At 40.6% G+C, this 26601-nt stretch overlaps 2 protein-coding genes across 7 annotated transcripts in view; both read left to right on the forward strand.

Annotated features, from left to right (window-relative positions):
- The window catches only part of LOC105484964 (complement C3b/C4b receptor 1 (Knops blood group)), a 235838-nt gene that overhangs the window by 130239 nt on the left and 78998 nt on the right, over nucleotides 1–26601 (forward strand). For 2 of the 4 annotated variants that reach the window (XM_071079566.1, XM_071079562.1), the window contains one exon: nucleotides 745–2814. The exons of the other annotated variants lie outside the window; for them this stretch is intronic. In XM_071079566.1, the coding sequence (XP_070935667.1) occupies nucleotides 745–757 (13 nt within the window). In that variant the 3' untranslated portion in view covers nucleotides 758–2814. Of the gene's footprint in view, nucleotides 1–744; nucleotides 2815–26601 lie in introns of those variants that run through there. 4 annotated transcript variants of the gene reach the window in all.
- Nucleotides 6326–26601, forward strand: part of LOC105484876 (complement C3b/C4b receptor 1 like) — a 99273-nt gene continuing 78997 nt past the window's right edge. For 2 of the 3 annotated variants that reach the window (XM_071079576.1, XM_071079582.1), the window contains exon 1: nucleotides 6326–6510. In XM_071079576.1, the coding sequence (XP_070935677.1) occupies nucleotides 6414–6510 (97 nt within the window). In that variant the 5' untranslated portion in view covers nucleotides 6326–6413. The remainder of the gene's footprint in view (nucleotides 6511–26601) is intronic. The other variant, XM_024793822.2, reaches the window with a different exon arrangement.

Genomic DNA, 26601 nt, shown 5'->3' on the forward strand with positions numbered 1-26601 from the left:
CCCAGGTTCTGGGGCGGAGTAAAGAGGCAGGCTCCAAAGACATAGCTGTGTGTTGGACATGAAAGTGTTTGGAGGAATACAGGTAACAGGTGATGCTGCGAAGTCTTGTGAGATGGAAGGAGAACAAAGATGAGGAATCTGGTGGCAGTAATAACTGGGGAGCAGATAAACTGGAGGGACTCATCAGGAGGTCTGTCAGTTGGTGGAAGGACACCATTCCTGACCTTAAAAGGAGAGGCTCCAGCACAGCTGGGGAAGCATGTGGATACCTTGTACTAAATCTACTACTGCAGCTCATTCTTGACTGTAATTAGAAGAGAAGGACATGCTTTCTGATGCTGACCCCTTCAAGATGACCAGTTCCTATTTCTGCCCCCTGCTACCAACATGGTTTAGAACAACAGACTCAAAAAAATCATTTATTCTGTTATGGGTGACCTGTACGTTTTCTAGAATGGAATGAGGCTCTTTATTTAGTAGCTCAACTCTGAGAACACTTTTTCTTTGGACACAAAAAAGGAAAAGGTCAAGTTAATCATTAATCTCTCTCTTATTTACTAATGTCTCCATTTGTGCCATACTTTCTGTGTCCTACACAGCAGCCATCACAGAGGGCAATAAACACTTCTAATGACCTTGTAATTTATATGGAAATTCTAGCATCACGATTATCAGCCTGTAAATTCTGGGTAGTTCAATTGTCGACCATGCTGTTAACTAAATGAAAACATCCTGTTATTTCAGTGTCCTTCCTTGACAAAGTACTATACAGCTGAAGAACATCTCGAGGTACAATTTTGGTTGGAAAGGAGCCAATTGATTTCAACAGAATCAGATCTGAGCTTCATAAAGTCTTTGAAGTGACTTCACAGAGATGCAGACACGTGCACTTGAAGATGCTGCCGCTTCCCCAGTACCTAGCAAAGTTCCTCCCTCTTTGTGTGCATCACTGTGAAACCCCCACCCTTCTGCCTCGTGCTAAACGCACACAGTACCTAGTCAGGGGAAAAGACTGCTTTTAGGAGATAGAAAATGGTTTGAATTACTTAAAGGAATAAGGTGTTGCCTGGAATTGCTGGTTTATAAGTTGGTCATTTTTCTTTTTTAAAATATTTGTAATATGGAATGTGCTCATTAAGGAGAGCTTGGAAAATGCAGAAAGTTATGAAAAATAAGTCACATATGATTATGCTACCTAGTGATAACCACTCCTAATATTTGATTCATTTTCTGCCTTTCTTCTTTCACATATGTGTTTTTTTACACATGTACTTTTCTCCCCTTAGTTTCCTTTTATTTTATAGAGCAGAACCCTAGTCTTTTAAACAGTTTGGAGTGAAATATATGCTATATCAGTTTTTACTTTCTCTAGGGAGAAAAATTAATTTACTGGAGAGGCATGAAATGATTATGGGAAGGGTGGTTAAGACTACTCAAGAGAAATATTTGGAAAATAAGCTTTGGATATTTTCTAAGCTTTATTTCAAAAGCACTTTTTGCTATGTTCTTTATAAAAAACATAATAAAAATTGAAATGAAAGAATAATTGTTATTACAAAAGTAACTAGCTTAGTTTTGTATGGATTCAGAATATACTAAATTAACTTTTTAAAACATAAATTTTTTAAAATATATCAAAATAATATGTTCTGATATTTTTAAAATAAATGAGCTTGTGCTCTTCAACCTGTCCACATCTTTAGAGAATAAAAATGTGTTATGTTATTATGGGCTATGCTAACATATGGGCTATGTTATTATGGGCTATGCTAACATCAGAATATTTCTGAATATTTAAGAATAGCTTTATATATGACTACTGCTCATTTCTGTGTAATTCTGTTTAACAGTTGCTTTGAAGGTGAATTCTGCCACCTTTACTTTGATATCAATGTAAGGAGTAAGATAGACATGAACCTGAATTTCATTTTAAAATCATGGAAGAGAGGGGAAAAAAACAGCTTAAGAAAAAATCAACTGATAAAGGGCAAGAAAAAAAAATGCAACTTACATCACAAAGGCTAATTGCTTTATTGTTTAGAGAGTACTTAAAAATTCAAAGACCAAACTTCTCTCCACCCCACAAAAATGGGCAAAGGACATACAGCTAGGTCACCAAGAAAGAAGGGCAAGTAGGTGGTGAATATATGTAAATATACTTGACAGGACTTTTGCTTAGTTGGATCTTTAGCAAATCTCTTTTATTTCTTGGGATTTTGAAGAAGTAACTTTTAAAGGAAGACTAGAAACAACGTGATTAGGAATTGGTCTTTTTTGAATTAAAATTTCCCATCACAAGAAAAAAAAAATCCTGTGTTCTCTTTTTTTCCAAAATGGAGTAGGTCAGTGAGCAATGTGATTAATAAATATGCAATACCTGTGACTTTTGTTTTCTTTTGGAGACAGGGTCTTGCTTTGTTACCCAGGCTGGAATGCAGTGGTGCTATCTAGGCTTACTGCAACCTCACCTGTAACTTTTTAATTGCAAGAAAGCCAAAAGATTTTTTTCTATTACATCAGTTATAATGAGAAATACTGTATATGCTAACTATGAGTAAAATACTATATTGCCTAACTTGTATTATTAAGCAATTCTGCTGACCTGAGACCTTACATTTTCATCTGAAAAGCAGGGACTGGACACCAATTGCCCTCTGAAGTTATTCCTAGTCCTAATATTCTTTGTTTTGCTTGCTTTTCTGGCACACTTAAGTGTGTAGTATAAAGTTTATGATGCTTAAATGAAATTTTCTGTCTCTACCATTATAATGAGAAGGGAATAAAATACTTTATTTTGCAAATCTACTTATGGAATATAGTTCTGTACCTGATTGTTTTCATAATCCCTGTGTTGATGTGTAATGCCACAGACATGCTCTTGATGGTAACAGGAAAGAAAATCAGACACAGCTAAACATAAAGGTCAGTTGGCTGTCAGGTGTAAATAGAGGGTCATTCATGCTGCTACACTTGCTCCTGAAAAGCATAATGTAAATACAGTATACTAATTTAGGAGGCAAAGAACATGTATCATGGTTCTTTTTGTTTGTTTGTTTTTTTCTTTTTTCTTTTTTCTTTGAGATGAAGTCTTGCTCTGTCACCAGGCTGGAGTGCAGTGGCGCGATCTTGACTCACTGCAACCTCCGCCTCCCGAGTTCAAGCAATTCCCCTGCCTCACCCTCCTGAGTAGCTGGGACTACAGGTGTGTGCCACCATGCCCAGCTAGTTTTTTGTATTTTAGTAGAGACAGGGTTTCACCATGTTGGCCAGGATGGTCTAGATCTCCCAACCTCGTGATCTGCCTGCCTCGGCCTCCCAAAGTGCTGGGATTACAGGCATGAGCCACTGTGCCCAGCCCTAACATCAAATTTTAAAAGAGTTGACCACAGTTTAATGATATCCGCACACCAGCCTCCACCCACACTGCCCTTCGTAAGCCCCTTAAAGGAGATCCCATGGTTCTAAACCTGGTCCACAAACACACATATCCTCCATTCTCTCCTTTTCTTCTCTTTGGCAGTTTGACAAAATCTTTAGGGGGAGTTGGAGGAAACAATCTCCTAAATCCACTTCATTCAAAACTGTGGCTTCAAGTTCTACCCCTGTTAAGGCCTCAGGAAGTTCATTGTCGACACCTTCCCTTTGAATTCAGTCACTAAAATGATCTCAAGGCTAAGGGATAGACCACAGCTCCACTTCACAAGTAAGCTTGCAACACCTGATTAAGGAAAGTTTGCGGTGCAGACAATTGTAGTTCATCCCTTTTACAGACAGATCTCGATTTGTTTTCTAGGGTCTAAAATTATTTAAATCAAAATCTCTCAGAACTTTCTGGACATTTGGTAAATTCATGCTGGAGGAGAACTGGCAGAGACATGTTAAGTGCACTTGACCACAAGAACCATTTATTTCATCCAATATTTACCAGCTATTCATTGTACGCCTATTATAGATTTTGGCACTGGAGATATTATAAGAAAACTCTACCCCTGACTTACGGAACTCATCCCCAAAAATAGGAAACAAGGCTCAGAACCATTCAAATGAAGCTTCAGTTAACTCAAATAAAAATTAGTTTCATAAATGTAATGTGAAAGTCTTTGAGTATGTTAAGAATGGCTTGATTAACCTCAGGGATAGAAATTTGACTGATTGAAAGAAAGTTTCAATAAAATACCAATCTTTGAGTTTAATCTCACACCTGAAACTAGGAAATCAAATAATAGCCACATTTTTTTTCTATACTTTATAATAATTTTTCTCATGAGAAAAAGGCATCTTTCTTCCAAGCCTGAAAATAAATGGAGAATTTTTAATATCTATTGTTGTGGAGAACAATGAATAGACTACCTACTTTCACAAATAATTGCTGGCATTGAACCACAGAACATGTCTGTCATATCGCTCCTTCACACTATACATTAACAGGAATAATAATTTCCTCTCATTGAGTTTCCTATTTACTATCCCCTTAATTATACCTCCTTTAATTACTGTCATGGAGTGTCTGAATTTTATAATCCAAGATACTAAGATGTTTATTTGATATACTACCACACTCAATGTATTGTATTCTTTGCCAAAAATTTGAAAATTTTTGGGAAGAGGAAATTCCATGGTTTGGTGAACCCAGAAAGTCTTCAGTACATCTCAGTTATAGAACTGTATTAAATACATTTAAACTCTATAATTCCATAAGACCTATTTTAGGTTTATACACTGAGCATCCAATTTCTCACCATCCTCTCATACAAACCCTGTGTAATACAAGTTCTACTTCCATAACTCCGTGAACAAAACAGCAACTGATACATAGGTTTGATTTTTTTAACACATTTTCTTTTTTTTTTTTTTTTTTTTTTTTTGAGACGGAGTCTCACGCTGTTGCCCAGGCTGGAGTGCAGTGGCGCGATCTCGGCTCACTGCAAGCTCCGCCTCCCGGGTTCCCGCCATTCTCCTGCCTCAGCCTCCTGAGTAGCATTCTAAATGTAACATAGGGTCAACAAAGAAAAAGAAAACTGAAAAGCACAAGGAAAGTGAAATATCTATAATGTTATCAACCATTGTTAATTTTGTTGTGTTCCAAACTATTTTATACATATATAGAGAGAGAGAGAGCACTTTTGTTTTAATAAAAGGACTGCCAAAAGGCACATGCCAATTTGGACTCTGCTTTTTCCACTTACAATTATATCATAGTTTGTCATATTTGGTATACTTTTGCAATACTTGCTGCATAGAATTCCATCACGCAAAGGTAACTACCAGAAATTCCTTATTACTTTTGCTAGACACTTAGGGTTTACTTTTTTCCAAAAATTATAAATCTTTGATCACAGCTCTAATGATTTCTCTGGGAACTGATAGCCTAACACAAGTCATGTCCACTTTAAGACTTTTAACATTCTGAAAAGTTATGTTACAAACAGAGTGCTAGTCCCCCTGCAACACGTTCACTCACATTGGCTGACGTTTTAATTCTTTGCCAGTCTGAGGGGAAGAGATGTCAACTCTTTTTGTTTGCTCTTTTAATGCCAGTCATGTTCCCTTTTTTTTCCTTTTACCAGTCATACTGGTTTACTCAGAACCCTGCAAATCAATCCTGCTCACTCTTAATTTTCCAGTATTGTTCCTGAGATTATTTCACCAGAAAACTTCTCCCCCTTATCCACTTCGCCTAACAATTTCTACCCATCCCAATCCTCCTGCATTCATTGCTTCCAGGAATTTGGCACTTAGGACACCCTTGTCCTTACATTGTTCATGCATGCATATTTCGTCTTCAATAAAACATTTAGTTGCTCAAGGGCAGGGGCCCCATAGAGTCTCAATATGCTAACGGCCTGGTGTTGCTTAATAAATTAGATTCTGACGGGTCCTCTCCAGGGAGGGAAGCAAAGAGCAAATTACCTTAGCGGCTGGGAGTGCAGAAGCCAACCCTTTGAGACTGTGAAAACAAGACGGCCCCGAGACGACACAGTAGCAGGCATTCAAGCAAGAAAAACTCAAATATTGTTCCCAATAATGCCTGACTAATGCAAAATACCAAGTAAGGGCTAGTCGGTCCTGAGCCTGCAGTGCCCCAGGGTAAAACTAACCCTGACGGGCGCTGGCCCACGGTGTCCCCCTGCTAGGGCTCTGGACACGCCCTTTCTCCTCGAAGGCCAACGAGTTGCCCCTGTTCGCCGAGGCCCCGCCCCGCGGCCCGCCGATTGGCCCCAGCCGCCCCGGTGCCAACATTCAATTCCACCCCAAGCGCCCAGGCCACGCCCACCTGTCAAGCACCCTGGAAACTTTGTGAGTTTGGGGATTGTTGTGTCCAATAACCGGACTCAGAAGGGACTTCCCTGCTCGACTGGCTCTCGGTTTCTCTGCTCACCTCCGGATAAATTACGGGGTCTCCCGCATCGCGTATGGCGCCTCCCGTCCGCCTCGAGCGTCCTTTTCCTTCCCGGCGCTTTCCTGGGTTGCTTCTGGCGGCCCTGGTGTTGCGGCTGTCCTCCTTCTCCGGTAGGACCTGGGGGCGGGTTCGCGCGTCCGCAGCGAGGCTGGAGCTCTGCTCAGTCAGTCGGGCAGGAGGCCGTCGTGCGGGCTTGGGATGGAGAGAGAGGCCAGGGTTCTCCGAGGGGTGCAGTGCTCAGATCCCGGGGATATGTGGCGGCGAATGCGGGAACCACGCAGAGCCCAAGGTGAAGCTTGTTTGGTGGCGTGGTGTGCGCGGTCGGCATTTACGCAGGATCTGGTTGCATCCCCAAAAAAGGCGTGAATCGTGTTTTCGTGATTGAGCCCAATCAGCAAGGGGAACGCGGACTGGGCGCCCCAGGTGAGGGCTTGCTCTGGAGTGCACAGGTGCGTGGAAGTGTTGCTAGGGCCCGTGCTGTGCCCGTGGTGAGAGTTTGCCCTGTGTTCCCTTGGTGCCTTGGTGAGTGGGGTGTTCATTAGGGCTTGGACAGTACCCGCGATAAGGGTTGCAGTGCGTCTGCTGTGCCCCATGTGCTGGACTGGGCTGGGTGAGCGGGGCCTGGCCACGTGTTGCTGGGAGCGTGCTGTGCGCAAGTGGCCTGTGTGCGGAGTTCACTGTGGGCAAGACAGCTAGCTCACTGTTTGCTTTGAATGGAGTGAGCGCGCGGACTCTGGGTCTGGGAAGGGCATACTGGGTGAGAGAGCAGGCTCTCAGTGCCTGGTGTTAGAGAGGTGGTAAGGGTGCGCCATGCTTTTTGTGCCTGCTGGGAACAGACTCCGTGTTGCCTGAGATCATATTGGTCTTGGATTTTAAGTGGCTGCTTTTTTTGTGGAGGTGGGTGGGTCATGAGTCATCTTTCTGTTCCTAACCAATATAGACAGTATCTGATTCCGTCACCTAATGGCGTTTTGACATCGTTTTCCTTCTTTTCATTACTTTGAGTCATATTTGAGAGGTGTGAAGCAACCTAAAAAACACTGGTAGCCAAACCTAGTGAGAAATTAATATCCTAACAAAGGAAGGCAAATAATGCTCATCTGTTTTTCCCCCACAGCTCATAAACTAAAGCTTAAGGCCTATCCCACTGTTTTGTATTTCATTGAATGGAATCAATACTTTTAAAAACACATGCTAGGCCAGGCACAGTGGCTCACGCCTGTGATCCCAGCACTTTGGGAGGCCCAGGCTGGGTGATTGCTTAAGCCCAGGAGTTCAAGATCAGCCTGGACAACATGCCAAAACCCCATGTCTACAAAAAATACAAAAGTTAGATGGGCATGGTGGTGTATGCCTGGGGTCCCAACTACTCAGGAGGCTGAGGTGGGAGGATTGCTTGAGCCCAGGAGGTGAAGGCTGCAGTGAGCTGTGATCATGCCACTGCACTCCAGCCTGGATGACAGAGTGAGACCCTGTCTGGAAAAAAAAAAAAAAAAAAAAAGTCAAAAATACAGGCTTAAATACATGCTTATTGTGCAAAATGAACAAAATAAGAGGCTGTTTTTAATATTTTGGTATATTTCCTTCTGACTTTATTGTGCTTCATGTGTGTCTATGTCCAAATTATATTTAGGATTCTATTCCACGTACAGTTTGTACGTTGCATTTCTTTTCTTAGGAACATTCATTCAACAAATATGGGTTTTGTATGTCTGGTGCTATTACTCTGGTAGGCAATAACAAACCATTCCTATTTTCTTGATCCTTTTTCACTATTTGTTTACACACACGTACATGCAGGAAGATAAGCAGGGACTTTGTTTTGCTCATTGTTAAGTGCTCAGTGCCTGGAACACAGTAGGCAACCAATAGATATTTGCTAAAATGTATTGGGAGTGGCAGACATTAACGGAAACATAATAGTAACAAATATGTTATGAACCAAGGGAAGTGCTCTGGAGGAAAGCAGTATAATTTTCTGACAGCATTAACAAATGACTGGAGGGAGGGAAGGCTTTTCTTCTCATCAAACAAACAAAACTCTGCCACTTTGGGGCCTCTGTGCTTGCTGTTCCCTCAGCCCTGGAACATTCTCCCCCTGACCTGCTGCCTAAAAGGGCTCTTTCTTCTGCCAACTCAGCTAGAATGTTACCGCTTCAGAGACCTTCTTGGAACCCCCCAACTCAGGCTGAACACATACAACCCGGTTCAAATCCCTCTTGTAATGACCTTTTTAAAGTGATCTTTTCTGTGCTGTGTCTTTCCCCATTAGAATGCAGGAATTTTCTCTGTCTTCTCACATTTGTGGTTCCAAAAGCCCCATTTGTTTGCCTCTGTATGAACACTAACTCAGTATCCATATAGACATCTGTTAAATACCAGAAAATTAAATATACTATTCGGCTGGGGATTAGAGCCTAGGAAAAAGTTCCTCCTGCCTCCAAGAGGAAGGTTCTTTAAAGAGCTCTGCTCAGGATGGTCTTTCTGTGGTACCTAAAAACCTAGGGCAGGGGCAGCTGAGGGCCAGGAAGGATCTGTCTCCCCTGTTTGTGTTGACTCTGCAGGGCTTCCAGTACTTCAGTCTTGCATCTCACCGATCATTAAAACGTTCATTTTGAAGGAGGGTGATGGGATTAGGGAGCAGTGGTGATAAGAAGAAAATGAAAGGACTTTTTTTTTAAAAAAGATTAATGTTTAGAATAGGTTTAGTACTAGAAGTACACCCTGGGCATCATAAAGAGAGCCTACCTCTACAGAATATTAAAAACAAAATATTAGCCAGGTGTGGTGTTGCACGCCTGTGGTCCCAGCTACTTGGGAGGCTGAAGGGGGTGAGGGGGGAGGATCATTGGAGCCCCCATGGTCAAGGCTGCAGTGAGCCCTAATCATACCGCTGCACTCCAGCTTGGGTGACAGTGAGACCCCATCTCAAACACACACACACACACACACACACACACACACAACTAGAAGTTGAAGAAGACAATGAAAGCAATTTGAAATAGAGGAACATAGAATTATAAAATGAATAGGGTGCAACATGGACGATAACAAAACTAAAAATGAAGAGAAGGAGAAACAAGGTTAAGTTTGAGGTTGATAGGGTTAAATCCAGACAGGTATGAAACCTAGAGAAAGTAAAAATGAGAACTCACGATGCTAGGCAGAGAGAATACATGAATTAAAATAAACATTCAATTTTTCGAACAACTCAGTCTCACAAGGAGAAGGTTTTGTAAGCAGACAGTGCTGTGCATGGGAGACTGCCTTCTCAAAGGTAGTTACCAAATGGTTTGAGATAGCAGAAGGAAACATGTATCAAATTTCAGGCAAGTCTCATTCAGTCCTCCAGAAGAGGAGCTGCTTTTTTGGACAAACCCCCCAGTCTCCTGTTGTGTGTGGTCTCTTCTGCCTATTTCAGGTGTTTTCCTTATTTCCAATGAAAGAAGACAAGATCAATAAGTTCTTATTGCTTCTTAGTTTCCTTACTCAGCATATTACCTTGCAAAAAGAGCAGTCCGTATCTGGTCACCTGCCAGGATACCAGAAGACTGGGAGATAGGCAGCACGAGAAATGGCCTAATCTTCTTTCTCCACTGTGCTGTAGAATGATTATTTTCAATATGAAGTTGGTTACAGTATATTCTTCACATTGTTTTGTGTTTGACAGCAGTGGACTTTGAGTACCAATTTTTTCGTGAATAGCTACTATGAGTGACATATTGTGCTGGGTGTTGTGGCCACATGGATGAATGAAGTCGGCCATGTTAACTATTAAACACAAAAGCATGTGATAATTACCTGAGAGATCCATGCAGGGGAGAGTCCAGGGGAAGGTGACTGATCACAACTTCCCAGGGAGAGGCAGAAGATGCTTCCTGGAGGAGATGATGGGTGGATTAAGGAAGATAAGAGTTGAGCAGGAGTTGTAGCTACTGGCCAGGGAGGAAGCATATTCAGAGCAGAGGGAGCAAGGTGCAAGGTGAACAAAGGCACCAAGATGTGACACTGCTGGACTGCCAAGCTACTCAGTGTGGCAGAGTAGGGCAAAGGACGCAAGAAAGAAGGGAGAGGATTAAATCACAGGGCGAGCAACTCTGAAAAGCAACAAGTTTGTCAGGAATAAACAATCACCATCATCAATTCAGACTTTGATATTATTCCCTGTCCTTTTAGGGCAGCTTGAGCCCTTTTGTTTGACTTAGCACAACCTGACTCCAAACTAGGGTTGTTTTAATTTCCCCAGACACAGCAGCAGACAATTTCTTGAGGGCCTAATTGCAGATAGAGCTTGTTGGTGTCAGTGTGTGGGAGCTCCAGATGAATGGCCATAGTGGGAAGCAGTTTGGTAGTGGTTCAGCAGTGTGGCCTGGGAACCTAGCTGACTGGCCTGCCTCCTGGGTCTGCCACCTACCTGGAATGTGTTCTTGGGTTCCGATTGTGATGGGATTTGAAAGTCTCTAAGCTATGTTAGGAAGCTTTAGACATTATCCTGAGGTCATTGGAGAGCCATTGAAAGGTATCTGTCTTAGAAAAGCCTTGATTACTGTGCCATATAAATATTGCTCTGGTATCAATGTGAAAAATGAATTGAATGAAAGGTGGCAAGATAGGTATGGAGACCTATTTGGTTATGTCATGGTAATTCGGATAAGAAATGATAGTGGCTTGAATGAAAAGTAAAGGATACAACTACACAGAATAAATGGGCATTTCCATTGTGGAAACATAACTTGTTTGGGGTGTGTGTGTGTGTGTGTGTGTGTGTGTGTGTGTTGAATCAAAAGTGGCTCTTGGGCCTCCCTATGTTTTTTGAGATAGACACATTCCAAGTAGAGCTGTGTGGGGAGGCAATTGAATATGTAGTTTTGGCACCCCAGCTAGAGATCTGGGATAGAGAGATATCCAGCTGGGAGGCAGCTGGTTATCAGTGGTAATGAAGTCAAAGAAGCGTGTATATTCTCCCAGGGGGGACCTGCAGAATAGAATCACAGGGAGTCCTCCAACAGATTTATCAGGGATATTACCTTGAAATGAGCCAGAGGACAAGCTGAAAACCAGAGTGGTTTGCTCTCCTAAAAGCCAAGGAGAGAGAACTCTTCAGGCAGAAGAGAGTGAGGGCAGAGTGATCAGTGCCTTTCATGTTATCAAGAGGGTAACTAAAACTATCGAGGGAGAGACTGTTAGGAGGAATTTAACAAGGAGGAGGCGTTTTAATGACTTGGAAAGTAGTTGAAGTGATTTTTGTAGACCTAGAAATGAGTAGGAAGTGAGAAATAAAATTGAAATAGGTAGATGTCAGAGTCTATGTTTTATGGGAGCAAAAAAGGTTTTAAATAGATTGGATAGTGGGAGAAGGAGCAAGATGGTGAGGTTTCATTGCTGTTTCAATTGTAGTCAGATACCATGCATTTCTGGTAATATCAATCTGGGCAGGGCTGTGGGTATGCGTGTACATTAGAGTTAATTTTTTGCAAGCAGGTGTGAATGTACAGAAATTGAACAGTTCTGTGGATCCAGTGTAGATTTTTTTTTGTTTTTGTTTTTGTTTTTTTTTTGAGACAGAGCCTCATTCTGCTGCCCAGGCTGGAGTGCAGCGGTGCAATCTCAGCTCACTGCAACACCTCCACCACCTGGGTTCAAGCAATTCTCCTGCGTCTGCCTCCCGAGTAGCTGGGACTACAGGCATGTGCCACCACACCTGGCTAATTTGTTGTATTTTTAGTAGAGACAGGGTTTCACCGTGTTAACCGGGATGGTCTCTATCTCCTGACCTCGTGATCCGCCTGCCTCGGCCTCCCAAACTGCTGGGATTATAAGCGTGAGCCACTGCGCCTGGCCCAGTGTAGATAACTCATTTTACTAAAACTCACCTGGAACTTTGGGGAAATTTCTGACTACGCCTATCATATGATATAATGGCAACTACTGTTGAAGTATAGCATTGTAGCTTAATATTAATTACAATATAAAATATCTAGAAAAAATAAGTCAAGATACTTTTCTCTGGAGGTAGGCATGTTTAGTTTGAAAATTTCCATAGGAAGAAAATTCAGTCTTCTGAAAACGTATTGCCAATAAGTGCATTGCAGGACATGATATATAAATAAAATATTGGACAGTATATATATGGAGAATTTTAGAATTTAGAATATGATATGAAATGAAAGTAAGATTTCACTTGGTTAGCGTTTTCTTGACCAGTCTGTCAACCTGAGGTAGGACCAAGATCAGGGAGTAAGAAAAAAAATGCTCCTTGGAGATCAAAATAGATCTATCTAATTTGGTTCTTCCCCTATAGAAGAGGTCTTTGCATTCTGTTGGCCCTTTAGACTTTTACTTGATGTCTCCATCATCTTACTTTACAAGCCCACAGATAATTTGAGGAAGATGAGTTTCCACAATAGAAATGATAGGGAGAAAAAAAAAACTACAAAAAAACAGAAGTAAAAAATTCTAGAAGCACAGCAATATAGTAGCTTTATTATAGGGACATGCTGGATAAACAATCCAACAGCTACCTCAGGGAGCTTCTGAGGGAATGCATGACGCAATGATCAGTGAGACAAGATCAAATTGTGTTTGATGTTCAAGAAAGGAAAAACAATTCATGTAAGTCTACCCAAAGTAGTAAATTTTTTATATTTAAGTAGTGTGTATTCACTTATCAGATGCTCAGTTCACTCATGTGAAACCTGTGAAATAAAGTCTTATATTTTAGAATATTTGAGTTCATATTTACTTTGATCTATGAAATCCACTATGTTTATTTAATATTCACCTCTTACCATAACATTTCTTGAGCACCCACAAGGTGGGTAGAGTATAGTAGAAAAAGAAGAACATGGTCCTTGACCCCAGGAACTTGCCTTTTAAGAGAAGACAGCCTAAAGTGACAAGCTATTGTTAGTGTTTTAAACTATGGAAGAACAACCTGAGCAGAGTGCTCTATACTGTAGAAAACTTCTTAGAGGAGAAGTTACTTTTGAAATGAATTTTTTTAAATGTCGGGAAAGATCCATCCATATATATTTTAAGACCAAAGACATTAATGCTGTCTCCTCAGTTTACTGTCAAATGTTTATTCCCAAATAAACCAAAAGCTAATAGGATGTTACTTAAAACATGCAAGTCCCATTTCCTCCACTACTACCAGCACTCAGGTAAAAGCATGGAACAATCATTTAAAATCTTGCCACGGGCCTTCCTATTTTTTCTGTGCTACCTACTGCCAGACCACAGTCCATGGCTGATGAAAGTGCTATCAGTACTTCATCTTCATGTTCCTATTCTCTTATCCCTAGATGCCTGTGAGAAACCACCAACATTTGAAGCTATGGAACTTGTTGGTAAACTAAAACCCTATTATGAGATTGGGGAACAAGTGTAAAAAAGGACAGTTCTACGTACCTCCTCTTGCCACCCATACTATTTGTGATCGGAATCACACATGGCTACCTGTCTCAGATGAACCCTGTTACAGTAAATAAACTAGTCTCTTTTTTTGTTTTCTGCTTGCTCGAGAGATTTGCACACATTTTAGGGTACGTATTCCACTATGGAGATGATGATTTTTTTCTTGTGAAATGAGGTTTAAGATAGCAATGCATTTTTGCAGACTTTGAGAAATTGAAATCGCCAAGAAATCTTTTTCTTGGCAATAGATTGCCTAGGTGAACATGAAACTGAAATTTGCTCTTATAATAGGTAAATAAAGAAAATAATATTCTCATGCATTCAAAACAGCAATGTAGAATTTTGATTTTGATTTGGATCTATTTAGAAACTGGATTGAAAGTCTCAGAATTATTTGCTTTTAGGAAAAACACATCCATATATAGGGGATCCTTTGCATGGCCAACCAGTCCTTGCAAATGGTACTTATGAGCTTGGTTATCAAATACACTTTATTTGTAAAGAAGGGTAAGTAAGTTGCTCCTTAGAGGAAATAAGGAAAATGTTAGCAATTTTATTTTCATTTTGCTTCTCTTCTTAAGCATTCATATAAACTTTATTTAATTTTGCTTTCTATGTGACAAGTTATACTTCTAGTCAAACAACTCTTGGATGTTTTATGGAGACAGCAAAGACATAGAGTAAATAGAAAGAAACTGATATTGAAGGAAAGTGTAACTACCTGGTATTTCTGACAGTAAGTCTGTTGTAAACATTAAGAATGCAGCAATCATGTGAATTTATCCTTCACAAGTGCGTGTCCCCTGTTTAAATCTGCCAACTCTTAGAGTTAAAGTAGGGAATCACAGAAATGAGAAATAGAATTGCCAACTACAGATACGCTTGTCTCTGTAAGGTGTTACCAGACCAAAACTGACCTGGTTAGCCTTTACCATCATGTTGAACAAAATCTCTCAGTTGAAAAACCTTATTTTTGAGACTGTTAGAATGTGAAGCATCTCAAGAACACACACTGAGCACTCGGCCTTTGTTCTGTAGGGCTTTTAAAGTCACAGATATTGAGGATACTGGACATTTAAGTGAAATGTGCATTTAGAGAGTAAATGTAATTTTCCATAGATTTTCTGTTGCTATAACACAATACTTGAGACTAGATAATTTACAAAGAAAAGAAATTTATTTGACTCATATTTCCGGAGGCTGGGAAGTTCAAGGGCATGGCAGTAGTGTCTGGCAAGGGCTTTCATGCTGCATCATAACATGCTGGAAAGTGAAAGGGAAATTTAGCATGTGCAAAAAAGACAAAGCACAAGGGAGGGGCTCTTGCTTTATAATAACCTGCTCTTGTGGTAACGAATCCAAGCCTACAAGAATGAGAACTCATTCCCTCAAGAATTAATGAACACCCTCTAGAAAGGCATTATCCCTCTTAAAGACCTAATCATTTCTTAAAGGCCCCACCACCTCTCACTGCTGTTACGCTGGCAATTAAATTTCAGTAAGAGTTTTGGTAGAGACAACCCAGATTCAAACAATAGCAATACTACACTATAACATACAAACAAAGTGAATCTTGGAGGAAAAGAGCACTGTGACCATGTAAGGCAGTTTCACTAATAGTTTTTAAAATTTGGTCAAGTGGAAATATTGGAATATTCAGTCAATAGTTATATAGAGCTTGCTAGGCACTATAAGGGATACCAAAAGTTTAAGACATGGACCCTCCTAAAAGAAGTTCTAACCTTATTGAGAAACAATATATACTGAGAGCTATCAAACCAAAATACTGAATGAGAAATACCAAATAATAGAATTAATCATGATAATTACACTAAGAGTCTAGAAGGAAGAGAGATTCCTGTGAATTTAAATCAGAGAAGATTTCACTGAGTATAGGGGTATACTCAATGAAAGTATTCCTATACTCAATAAGCTACTGCTAGAAAGACATTCTGTTTTAAATAATAATAATAGGAGCTAAAACTCATGTAGCACTATGTGCCAAATGCTAATTTATCTAATCCCCTAAACAACCCCGCGAGCTATGTACTGTTATCCCCTTTTAATCAATTAGGTAACTGAGTGAAAGAACTTTAAGTGATTTACCCAAGCTCAAGAAACTAGTAAATTGGGAAGCAGAGACTCTAATTCAGACATTCCAGCTCTAGGGCCTGTTCTCTCTACATAGTCCTTGTCCTTACTGAGCAGATTCATGTGAGCAAAGGCACAGAAATGAATGTATAATGTGATTGCAGGAGACTACAAAGAAGCTGAGTGGAAAGACACAGCAGATTTATTTAGACATTTTTGCTCTCGGCCAATATATGCTCAAATAGAGAAACTCTATTTGATTAAATTGCAGATTTATTTAGCACTTTCATTATATAGTATGTTGTTTAAGAAACCCCCCGAACTACTACAGTGTGGAAAAGAAACCATATAAAAAGTTCCTTCATTATTATGTGTCTTATTAATTACTACACAAAGCAGTAACACTTTCTTTTCTCATTTAGTTATTATTTAAGTGGTAAAGAAATTCTATATTGTGAACTTAAAGGATCAGTAGCAGTTTGGAGCAGTAAGTCCCCAATATGTGAAAGTAAGTAAATTCTTTTTTTTTTTTTTTTTAATTCAGACCAGTAGTCCTCAAAGATTTTTGCCTCAGGGAACATTTTATGCTTTAAGATTAATAAAGATCCCAAAGAGCTTTCTTTTATGTGGGTTATATCAATTGGTATTTATCATATTGGAATTCAAATGGAAAGATTTTTAAAATACTTATTGATTCTTTTTGTTTTTGTTTTTCCTAAGACAGGGTCCCAGTAAGTTTCCTAGGCTGGAGCGCAGTGGCACAATCTCAGCTCACTGCAACCTCAGCCTCCCGAGTAGCCGGTACTACAGGCATGTGCCGCCATACCCGGTTTTTTGTAACTTCTGTAGAGACGGGGTTTTGTCATGTTGCCCAGGCTGGTGTTGAACTCCCGTGCTCAAGTAATCTGCCCCGTGGGCCTCCCAAAGTGCTGGGATTACAAATGTGAGCCACCCCACCCGGCCTGATTAATTTGTAAGAATAGACGCAATACAAACTAACATATATAACATTTTTTATGAAAAATAAGTTTTCCAAAGCCAAATAAAATTAGAATAGCAGCATTGTTCACATTTTTTGCACATCTCTTCAACATCTGATTTGAAGGAAGACTTGGATTTGGGCTGTTGTGTAATCACACAATATGTAGACTTTGGAAAAAAATCACTATACACTTCTGCCCGGCGCGGTGGCTCATGCCTGTAATCCCAGCACTTTGGGAGGCCAAGGCGGGCGGATCATGAGGTCAGGAGATCCAGACCATCCTGGCTAACTCTGTGAAACGCCGTCTCTACTAAAAATGCAAAAAATTAGCCAGGTGTGGTAGCGGGTGCCTGTAGTCCCAGCTACTCCGGAGGCTGAGGGAGGAGAATGGCCTGAGCCCCAGAGGCGGAGCTTGCAGTGAGCTGAGATCGCACCAATGCACCCCAGCCTGGGCAACAGAGCGAGATTCCGTCTCAAAAAAAAAAAAAAAATCACTATATACTTGTAAGGATGAGAGTGAAAAAAGACAATAATATTTTGGTGGTATTGTAAACCACCAATTTAGAAAGTGGATATATTTATAAATGGATATATTTATAAATTGCAAAGGATTTCTCAACTAGCACTCAGTTAAGCATATTTTCTCATTAAATTGTCAGCATTTCTTGTGATAACTAGAAGAAAACTTAGCATGGCCTTGCAAATAATTATAGGCGTATTAGGCCGCTTTCATATTGCTCTAAAGAAATACCTGAGACTGGGTAATTTATAAAGAAAAGAGGTTTAATTGGTTCATGTTTCTATAAACTGTATAGGAAGCATGATGCTGGCATCTGCTGGGGGTTTAGGTAGGCCTCAGGAAACTTAACAACCATTGGGAAAACAAAGGGGGAGCAAGGTGTCTCACATGGCAGGAGCAGGAGCAAGGTGGGGAGGACGGGAGATGTTACACACTTTTAAACGACCAAATCTCCCAAGAACTCAGTATCACGAGAACAGCACCAAGGGGATGGTGCTAAACCATTCATGAGAAATCTACCCCCATGATTCAGACATCTCCCACCAGGCCCCACCTCCAACACTGCAACACTGTGGACTACAATTCCACATGAGATTTGATGGGGACACAGATCCAAACCGTATCAACAGTCTATTACACTTTAAGAAAATGAGATTTTTTTCTGAAAGTTAGTTACTACATTAATGATTTAAATTTGGGATAATATATTTGCCCATAGAAACCTTCTTTTAAATCCATATTGAATTCACAACCAGCTGGTAGAAACCCTATATTGATGAATTTATCGAAGACATAGAAATTTTACTAATGCTGTCTTAATCTTTTACATTTCCTTTCCTCATTTTCTTCATTTTTAAAAGGTTTTGTGTACACCACCTCCAAAAATAAAAAATGGAAAACACACCTTTAGTGAAGTAGAAGTGTTTGAGTATCTTGATGCAGTAATTTACAGTTGTGATCCTGCACCTGGACCAGATCCATTTTCACTTATTGGAGAGAGCACGATTTATTGTGGTAACAATTCAGTATGGAGTCATGCTGCTCCAGAGTGTAAAAGTAACCTTTCAATTTATTTCCTTCTTTATTTGTAAGTACTCTGGAAATATTTTGTAAATAGTTTTATCTACAAATAAACAAAGCAGGTGTATGTGCTTCCTCCTCCTGTGTAATTGGTTTCTAATTTATTTTAATACAAGTCAACTCAAGCCAAAAAATAGTTCTAGCTGGAGTTCCCTATTTCTCACCCTCACATGTTCTTGGCATTTCATCTTATACAGTATGAACTACTATGTATCTGCATGAGTTAGAAGTTGTTGTTTGAATGAACAAAAATAAATAAATCAACAAACACTGGCTTAAAAATAAGAAAAGCTGATCTTGTATTACAAGAACTCTAAGAGTTCCGGCTATGGTAGTGGTAGACTGTAACAGACTAACGCTCTCACCGATAAAAATGATAACTCTGGTTAAAAAAAAAAAAAATTAAAGACCAAATGTTTAAGGCACTCTAGAGTGACCAAAAGCATGAAGACTCTACAGGGGACTTGCCCATTTAAAGAAAGAAATCACAGAATAATGGTGATTTAAAAGTATATACTTCCCAAGTATGCATGAAACATTCTCCAAAGTAGACCATATTCTAGACAATAAGACAATTTTCAACAAGTTTCAAAAAATTGAAATCATTCAAACTACATTATCTGATCACAACAGAATGAAAGCAGGAATCAACAACAAGGCCAATCCCCAAAGAAATGAAAAGTATATAAGACACTTCTAAATAACCCATGCATAAAAGTAGTAGTCAGCAGGGAAATTAGAAAGTGTTTTGAATTGAATCACAAATCAACATATCAAAATATCCAAACATGTAGGATACAGTTAAAGTACTGCTTACAGGGGAATGCATAGCATAACCTACTTATGTTAGAAAAAAAAGAAAAGCCTCAAATCAGTCATCTATTTTTCCACCTTAAGAAACTAAAAAAGAAGAGCAAATCAAATCCAAAACTAGCAGATGTAAGGAAATGATATAGAGCCAAAATCAATGAAATTGAAAACAGAAAAAAAATAAAGAAAATCACAGAAACCAACAGTTACTACTTGGAGATCAATAAAGTGTGTAAACCTATAGCCAGACTGACAAAAAAGACGCAAATTAACCAATACTGAGAATGAAAGAAGTGGCAGCCAGGCACGGCACCCCAGCCAGCTTGAAGACCCTGCCCTCCTGCAGCCGGCAGGGGCAATCACTCCCGGACTTGTCCTTTTAGAAGCTCCAGCTTTACCACTTATTGGTGGAGCCCAACCACTGCCACAGGGTCCTCATCGCCAACATGCCTGGCAGATCCAAGAAGAGATTGCCAGGATGGGATGTGGTAAACAGCGGCACCCGAGAGTGCAGGGTGCATGTGGCTCCACTGCCTGGTTTCTGCAGAGATCCTATGCCGCTGCCCTGTGCCCACCACACAGGAACCAGAGAGGGAGCACCATGCCCCCCGCTTTGGAGACTGCTGCACGAAGGGGCCAGGTATTAGACCTTTGCTCTGTCACCTCAGCACTGGCACCAGGAGCCCCACAGAGCAGCATTTGGGAGATGGACAGCCCGGGGGAAAATAGAGGAAGTTTTCAGAAGTAGCTAGATGAGATATTTGAAATACTGAAGACTAAAAACCCCAGCTTCATGGAAGAGCTGGCCTCAGATGTGGTCAGTTCTTATGATGACCTAGACACACAGTGCTGACCCGCATGATGGGATGCACCAAACTGGGCCCCTGCAACACACGTGGAGGCTTGGCCCTGCAGCCGCCCCACCTCCCAGCTCCAGCTGCAATTGCAGTTTGACCTGGACAAACAGGAGCACATGATGGAGATCCTGATGGAGACCTGAGCCATGCGCACCAGAGTGCTGGCTAGACGTGGAGTACGGGATCCCACCAAGGGAGCTCTGGCCAGCCTGCAGCCCACTGCCCAGCCTTGCTGGCTCCTCTGCTGATTCCTGCATGGTCTGCAGCCCCAGGCCTGTCCCCTTCCTTCCCCTCTGCAGAGGGCAGGCTGGAGGCTAGTCTCAGTGGGAGCTAGGGCTGTCCTCAAAGGCTTTTTGTCCTTGGGGCAGTCTTGACATCCCCATCTGGCAACCCTTTTCATGTGGAGGACAGTGAGCCGCAGCTGCAGCAATCTTGTTTAAATTTAGGTAGTTGAATTTTTTAGAATTAAGTTTTATATGTTTTGAGCAACAAATTGTCTTAAGATACATATTTTAGATTGCTTCCAAGATGGCTGAATAGGAACAGCTCCGGCCTATGGCTCCCAGTGAGATCAACACAGAAGGCAGGTGATTCCTGCATTTCAAACTGAAGTACCTGGTTCATCTCACTGGGACTGGTTGGACAGTGGGTGCAGCCCATAGAGGGCAAGCCAAAGCAGGGCAGGGCATCGCCTCACCCAGGAAGTGCAAGGGGTCAGGGAACTTCCCTTTCCTAGCCAGGGGAAGCTGTGAATGACTGTACCTGGATGAACAGTACACTCCTGCCCAAATACCATGCTTTTCCCACAGTCTTCACAACCGGCAGACCAGGAGACTCCCTCCTGTGCCTGGCTCAGCAGGTCCCACACCCATGGAGCCTTGCTCGCTGCTAGTGCAGCAGTCTGAGATCAACCTGGGACGCTGGAGCTTGGTGAGGGATGGAGCGTCCGACATTGCTGAGGCTTGACTAGGCAGTTCTATGCTCACAGTGTAAACAAAGCACCAGGGAAGACTGAACTGGGCAGAGCCCACCACAGCTCAACAAGGCCTACTGCCTCTTTAGATTCCACCTCTGGGGGTATGGCATATCTGAACAAAAGGCAGCAGAAAGCTTCTGCACACTTAAACATCCCTGCCTGACAGCTCTGAAGGGAGCAGTGGTTCTCCCAGCACAGCATTCGAGCTCCAATAATGGACAGACTGCTTCCTCAAGTGGGTCCCTGACCCCCATGTAGTCTGACTGGGAGACACCTCCCAGTAGAGGCTGACAGACACCTCACACAGACAGGTGCCCCTCTGGGACAAAGCTTCCAGGGGAAGGATCAGGCAGCAATATTTGATGTTCTGCAGCCTCCACTGGTGATACCCAGGCAAACAGGGTCTGGAGTGGACCTCCAGCAAACTCCAACACACCTGCAGCCAAGGGACCTGTCTGTTTGAAGGAAAATGAACAAACAGAAAGAAATAGCATCAACATCAACAAAAAGGATATCCACACCAAAATCCCATCCATAGGTCTCCAACATCAAAGATCAAAGGTAGATAAATCCACAAAGATGGGGAGAAACCAGAGCAGAAAAGCTGAAAATTCCAAAAACCAGAATGCCTCTTCTCCTCCAAAGGAACATAACTCCTCACCAGCAAGGGAAGAAAACTGGACAGAGAACGAGATTGAAGAGTTGACAGAAGTAGGCTTCACAAGGTAGGTAAGAACAAACTTCTCCCAGCTAAAGGAGCATGTTCTAACCCATCACAAGGAAGCTAAAAACCATGAAAAAAGGTTAGAAGAATGGCTAACAAGAATAACCAGTGTAGAGAAGAGCTTAAATGACCTAATGCAGCTGAAAAGCACAGTATGAGAACTTTGTGAAGCATACACAAGTTTCAATAGCTGATTCGATCAAGCAGAAGAAAGAATGACAGTGATTAAAGATCATATTAATGAAATAAAGAGAGAACACAAGATTAGAGAAAAAAAAGGTGAAAAGAAACAAAGCCTCCAAGAAATATGGGACTATGTAAAAAGACCTCATCTATGCTTGACTGGTGTACCTGAAAGTGATGGGGAGAATGGAATCAAGTTGGAAAACACTCTTCAGGATATTATCCAGGAGAACTTCCCCAACCTAGCAAGACAGGCCAACACTCAAATTCAAGAAATACAGAGAACACCACAAAGATACTTCTCGAGAAGAGCAATCCCAAGACACGTAATTGTCAGATTCACCAAGGTTGAAATGAAGGAAAAAATGTTAAGGGCAGCCAGAGAGAAATGTCAGGTTACCCACAAAGGGAAGCCTATCCAACTATCAATGGATCTCTCAGCAGAAACCCTACAAGCCAGAGGAGAGTGGGGGCCAATATTCAACATTCTTAAAGAAAAGAATTTTCAACCCAGAATTTCATATTCAGCCAAATTAAGCTTCGTAAGTGAAGAAGAAATAAAATCCTTCACAGACAAGCAAATGCTGAGAGATTTTGTCACCAGCAGACCAGTCTTACAAGAGCTCCTGAAGGCAGCACTAAACATGGAAAGGAACAACCAGTGCCAGTCACTGCAAAAACATGCCAAAGCATAAAGACTATCAATGATATGAAGAAACTGCATCAATTAACGGGCCAAATAAACAACTAGCATCATAATGACAGGATCAAATTCACACATATCAATATTAACCTTAAATGTAAATGGGCTAAATGCTTCAATTAAAAGACACAGACTGGCAAATTGGATAGAGTCCAGATCCATCAGTGTGCTATATTCAGGAGACTCATCTCATGTGCAAAGACACACATAGGCTCAAAATAAAGGTATGGAGGAAGATCTACCAAGCAAACGGAAAGCAAAAAAAGAGCAAGGGTTGCAATCCCGGTTAACAGAATGTAAACCAGCAATGATCAAAATAGACAAAGAAGGCCATTACATAATGGTAAGGGTATCAATTCAACAAGAAGAGTTAACTATCCTAAATATATATGCACCCAATACAGGAGCACCCAGATTCATAAAGCAAGTTCTTAGAGACCTAAAAAGAGACTTAAACTCCCACAGAATAATAATGGCAGACTTTAACACCCCACTGTCAATATTAGACAGATCAACAAGACAGAAAATTAACAAGGATATCCAGGACTTGAGCTCGCTTGGTCCAAGCAGACCTAATAGACATCTATAGAACTCTCCACCCCAAATCAACAGAATGTACATTCTTCTTAGCACCAATTGCACTTATTCTGAAATCGACCACATAATTGGAAGTAAAACACTCCTCAGCAAATGTAGAAGTATAGAAATCCCAACAAACTGTCTTTCAGGCCACAGTGCAATCAAATTAGAACTCAGGATTAAGAACCTCACTCAAAACCGCACAACTACATGGAAACTGAAAAACCTGCTCCCGAATGACTACTGGGAAAAATAACGAAATGAAGGCAGAACTAAAGATGTCCTTTGAAACCAATGAGAACAAAGATACAACGTACCAGAATTTCTGGGACACATTTAAAGCAGGGTGTACAGGGAAATTTATAGCACTAAATGCCCACAAGAGAAAGCAGGAAAGGTCTAAAATTGACACCATAACATCCCAATTAAAAGAACTAGAGAAGCAAGAGCAAACACATTCAAAAGCTAGCAGAAGACAGGAAATAACTAAGATCAGAGCAGAACTGAAGGAGATAGAGACACACACAAAAAAAAAACCCTTAAAAACTCAATGAATCCAGGAGCTGATTTTTTGAAAAGATCAACAAAATAGAGAGACCACTAGCAAGACTAATAAAGAAGAGAGAATAATCAAATGGATGCAATAAAAGATGATAAAGGGGATATCACCACTGATCTCACAGAAATGCAAACTACCACCAGAGAATACCATAAACACCTCTACGCAAATAAACTAGAAAATCCAGAAGAAATGGATAATTTCTGGACACATACACCCTCCCAAGACTAAACTAGGAGTAAGTGGAATTTCTGAATATACCCATAACAGGTTCTGAAATTGAGGTAAAAATTAATAGCCTACCAATAAAAAAAAGTCCAGGACCAGACGGATTCACAGCCGAATTCTACCAGAGGTACAAAGAGGAGCTGGTACCATTCCTTCTGAAACTATTTCAATCAATAAAAAAAGAAGGAATCCTCCGTAACTCATTTTATGAGGCCAACATCATCCTGATACCAAAGCTTGGCAGAGACACAACAAAAAAAGGGAACTTTAGGCCAATATCCCTGATGAACATTGATGTGAAAATCCTCAATAAAATACTTGCAAACCGAATCCAACAGCACATCAAAAAGCTTATCAACCCATGATCAAGTTAGCTTCATCCCAGGGATACAAGGCTGTTTCAACATATGCAAATCAATAAAGGTAATCCATCACATAAACAGAACCAACGACAAAACCACATGATTATCTCAGTATATGCAGAAAAGGCATTCGACAAAATTCAACAGCCTTTCATGTTAAAAACCCTCAATAAACTAGGTATTGATGGAAGATATCACAAAATAATAAGAACTATTTGTGACAAACCCACAGCCAATATCATACTGAAGGGGCAAAAACTGGAAGCATTCCCTTTGAAATCCGGCACAAGACAAGGATGCCCACTCTCACCACTCCTATTCAACATAGTATTGGAAGTTCTGGCTAGGGCAATCAGGCAAGAGAAATAAATAAAGAGTATTCAATTAGGAATAATTCCTTTATTAAGAGGAAGTCAAATTGTCTCTGTTTGCAGATGACATGATTGTATATTTAGAAAACCCCATTGTCTCAGCCCAAAATCTCCTTAAGCTGATAAGCAACTTCAGCAAAGTCTCAGGATACAAAATCAATGTGCAAAAATCACAAGCATTCCTATACAAAAATAACAGACAAACAGAGAGCCAAATCATGAGTGAACTCCCATTCACAATTACTACAAAGAGAATAAAATGCCTAGGAATCCAGCTTACAAGGGATGTGAAGGACCTCTTCAAGGAGAACTACAAACCACTGCTCAACAAAACAAAAGAGGAAATAACAAAAGGAAGAACATTCCATGCTCATGGATAAGAAGAATCAATATTGTGAAAATGGCCATACCGCCCAAGGTAATTTACAGATTCAATGCTATCCACATCAAATTACCACTGACTTTCTTCACAGAATTGGAAAAAACTACTTTAAAGTTCACATGGAACAAAGAAAGAGCCCGCATAGCCAAGAAAATCCTAAGCAAAAAGAACAAAGCTGGAGGCATCACACTACCTGACTTCAAACTATACTACCAGGCTACAGTAACCAAAACAGCACTGTACTGGTACCAATACAGATATATAGACTAGTGGAACAGAACAGAGGCCTCAGAAATAACACCACACATCTACAATTATCTAGTCTTTGACAAACCTGACAAAAGCAAGCAATGGGGAAAGGATTCCCTATATAATAAATGGTATTGGGAAAACTGGCTAGCCATATGCAGAAAACTGAAGCTGGACCCCTTTCTTTACACCTTATACAAAAATTAACTCAAGAGGGATTAAAGACTTAAATGTAAGACCTAACACCATAAAAACTAGAAGAAAACCTAGGCAATACCATTCAGGACATAGGCATGGGCAAAGACTTCAGGACTAAAACACCAAAAGCAATGGCAACAAAAGCCAAAATTGACAAATGGGATCTAATTAAACTAAAGAGTTTCTGCATGGCAAAAGAAACTACCATTGGAGCGAACAGGCAGCCTACAGAATGGGAGAAAATTTTTGCAATTTATCCATCTGACAAAGGACTAATATCCAGAATTTACAAAGAACTTACAAAAATTTACCAGAAAAAAAAAAAAAAAAAAAACATCAAAAAGTGAGCAAAGGATATTCTCAAAAGATGTTTATGCAGCCAACAGACATATGAAAAAAAAAATGCTCATCATCCCTGGCCATCAGAGAAATGCAAATCAAAACCACAAAGAGATACCATCTCATTCCAGCTAGAACGGTGATCATTAAAAATCAGGAAACAACAGTTGCTGGAGAGAATGTGGAGAAATAGGAACACTTTTACACTGCTAGTGGGAGTGTAAATTAGTTCAACCATTGTGGAAGACAGTGTGGTGATTCCTCAAGGATCTAGAACTAGAAATACCATTTGACCCAGCAATCCCATTACTGGGTATATACCCAAAGGATTATACATCATGCTACTATAAAGATACATGCACATGTATGTTTATTGCGGCACTATTCACAACAGCAAAGACTTGGAATCAACCCAAATGTCCATCAATGATAGACTGGATTAAGAAAATATGGCACATATACACGATGGAATACTATGTAGCCATAAAAAGGATGAGTTCATGTCCTTTGCAGGGATATGGATGAAGCTGGAAACCATTCTCAGCAAGCTCTCACAAGGACAGAAAACCTAACACCACATGTTCTCACTCAT

Source organism: Macaca nemestrina, chromosome 1 (assembly GCF_043159975.1).
Source record: "Macaca nemestrina isolate mMacNem1 chromosome 1, mMacNem.hap1, whole genome shotgun sequence".
NCBI classification, from domain to species: domain Eukaryota; kingdom Metazoa; phylum Chordata; class Mammalia; order Primates; family Cercopithecidae; genus Macaca; species Macaca nemestrina.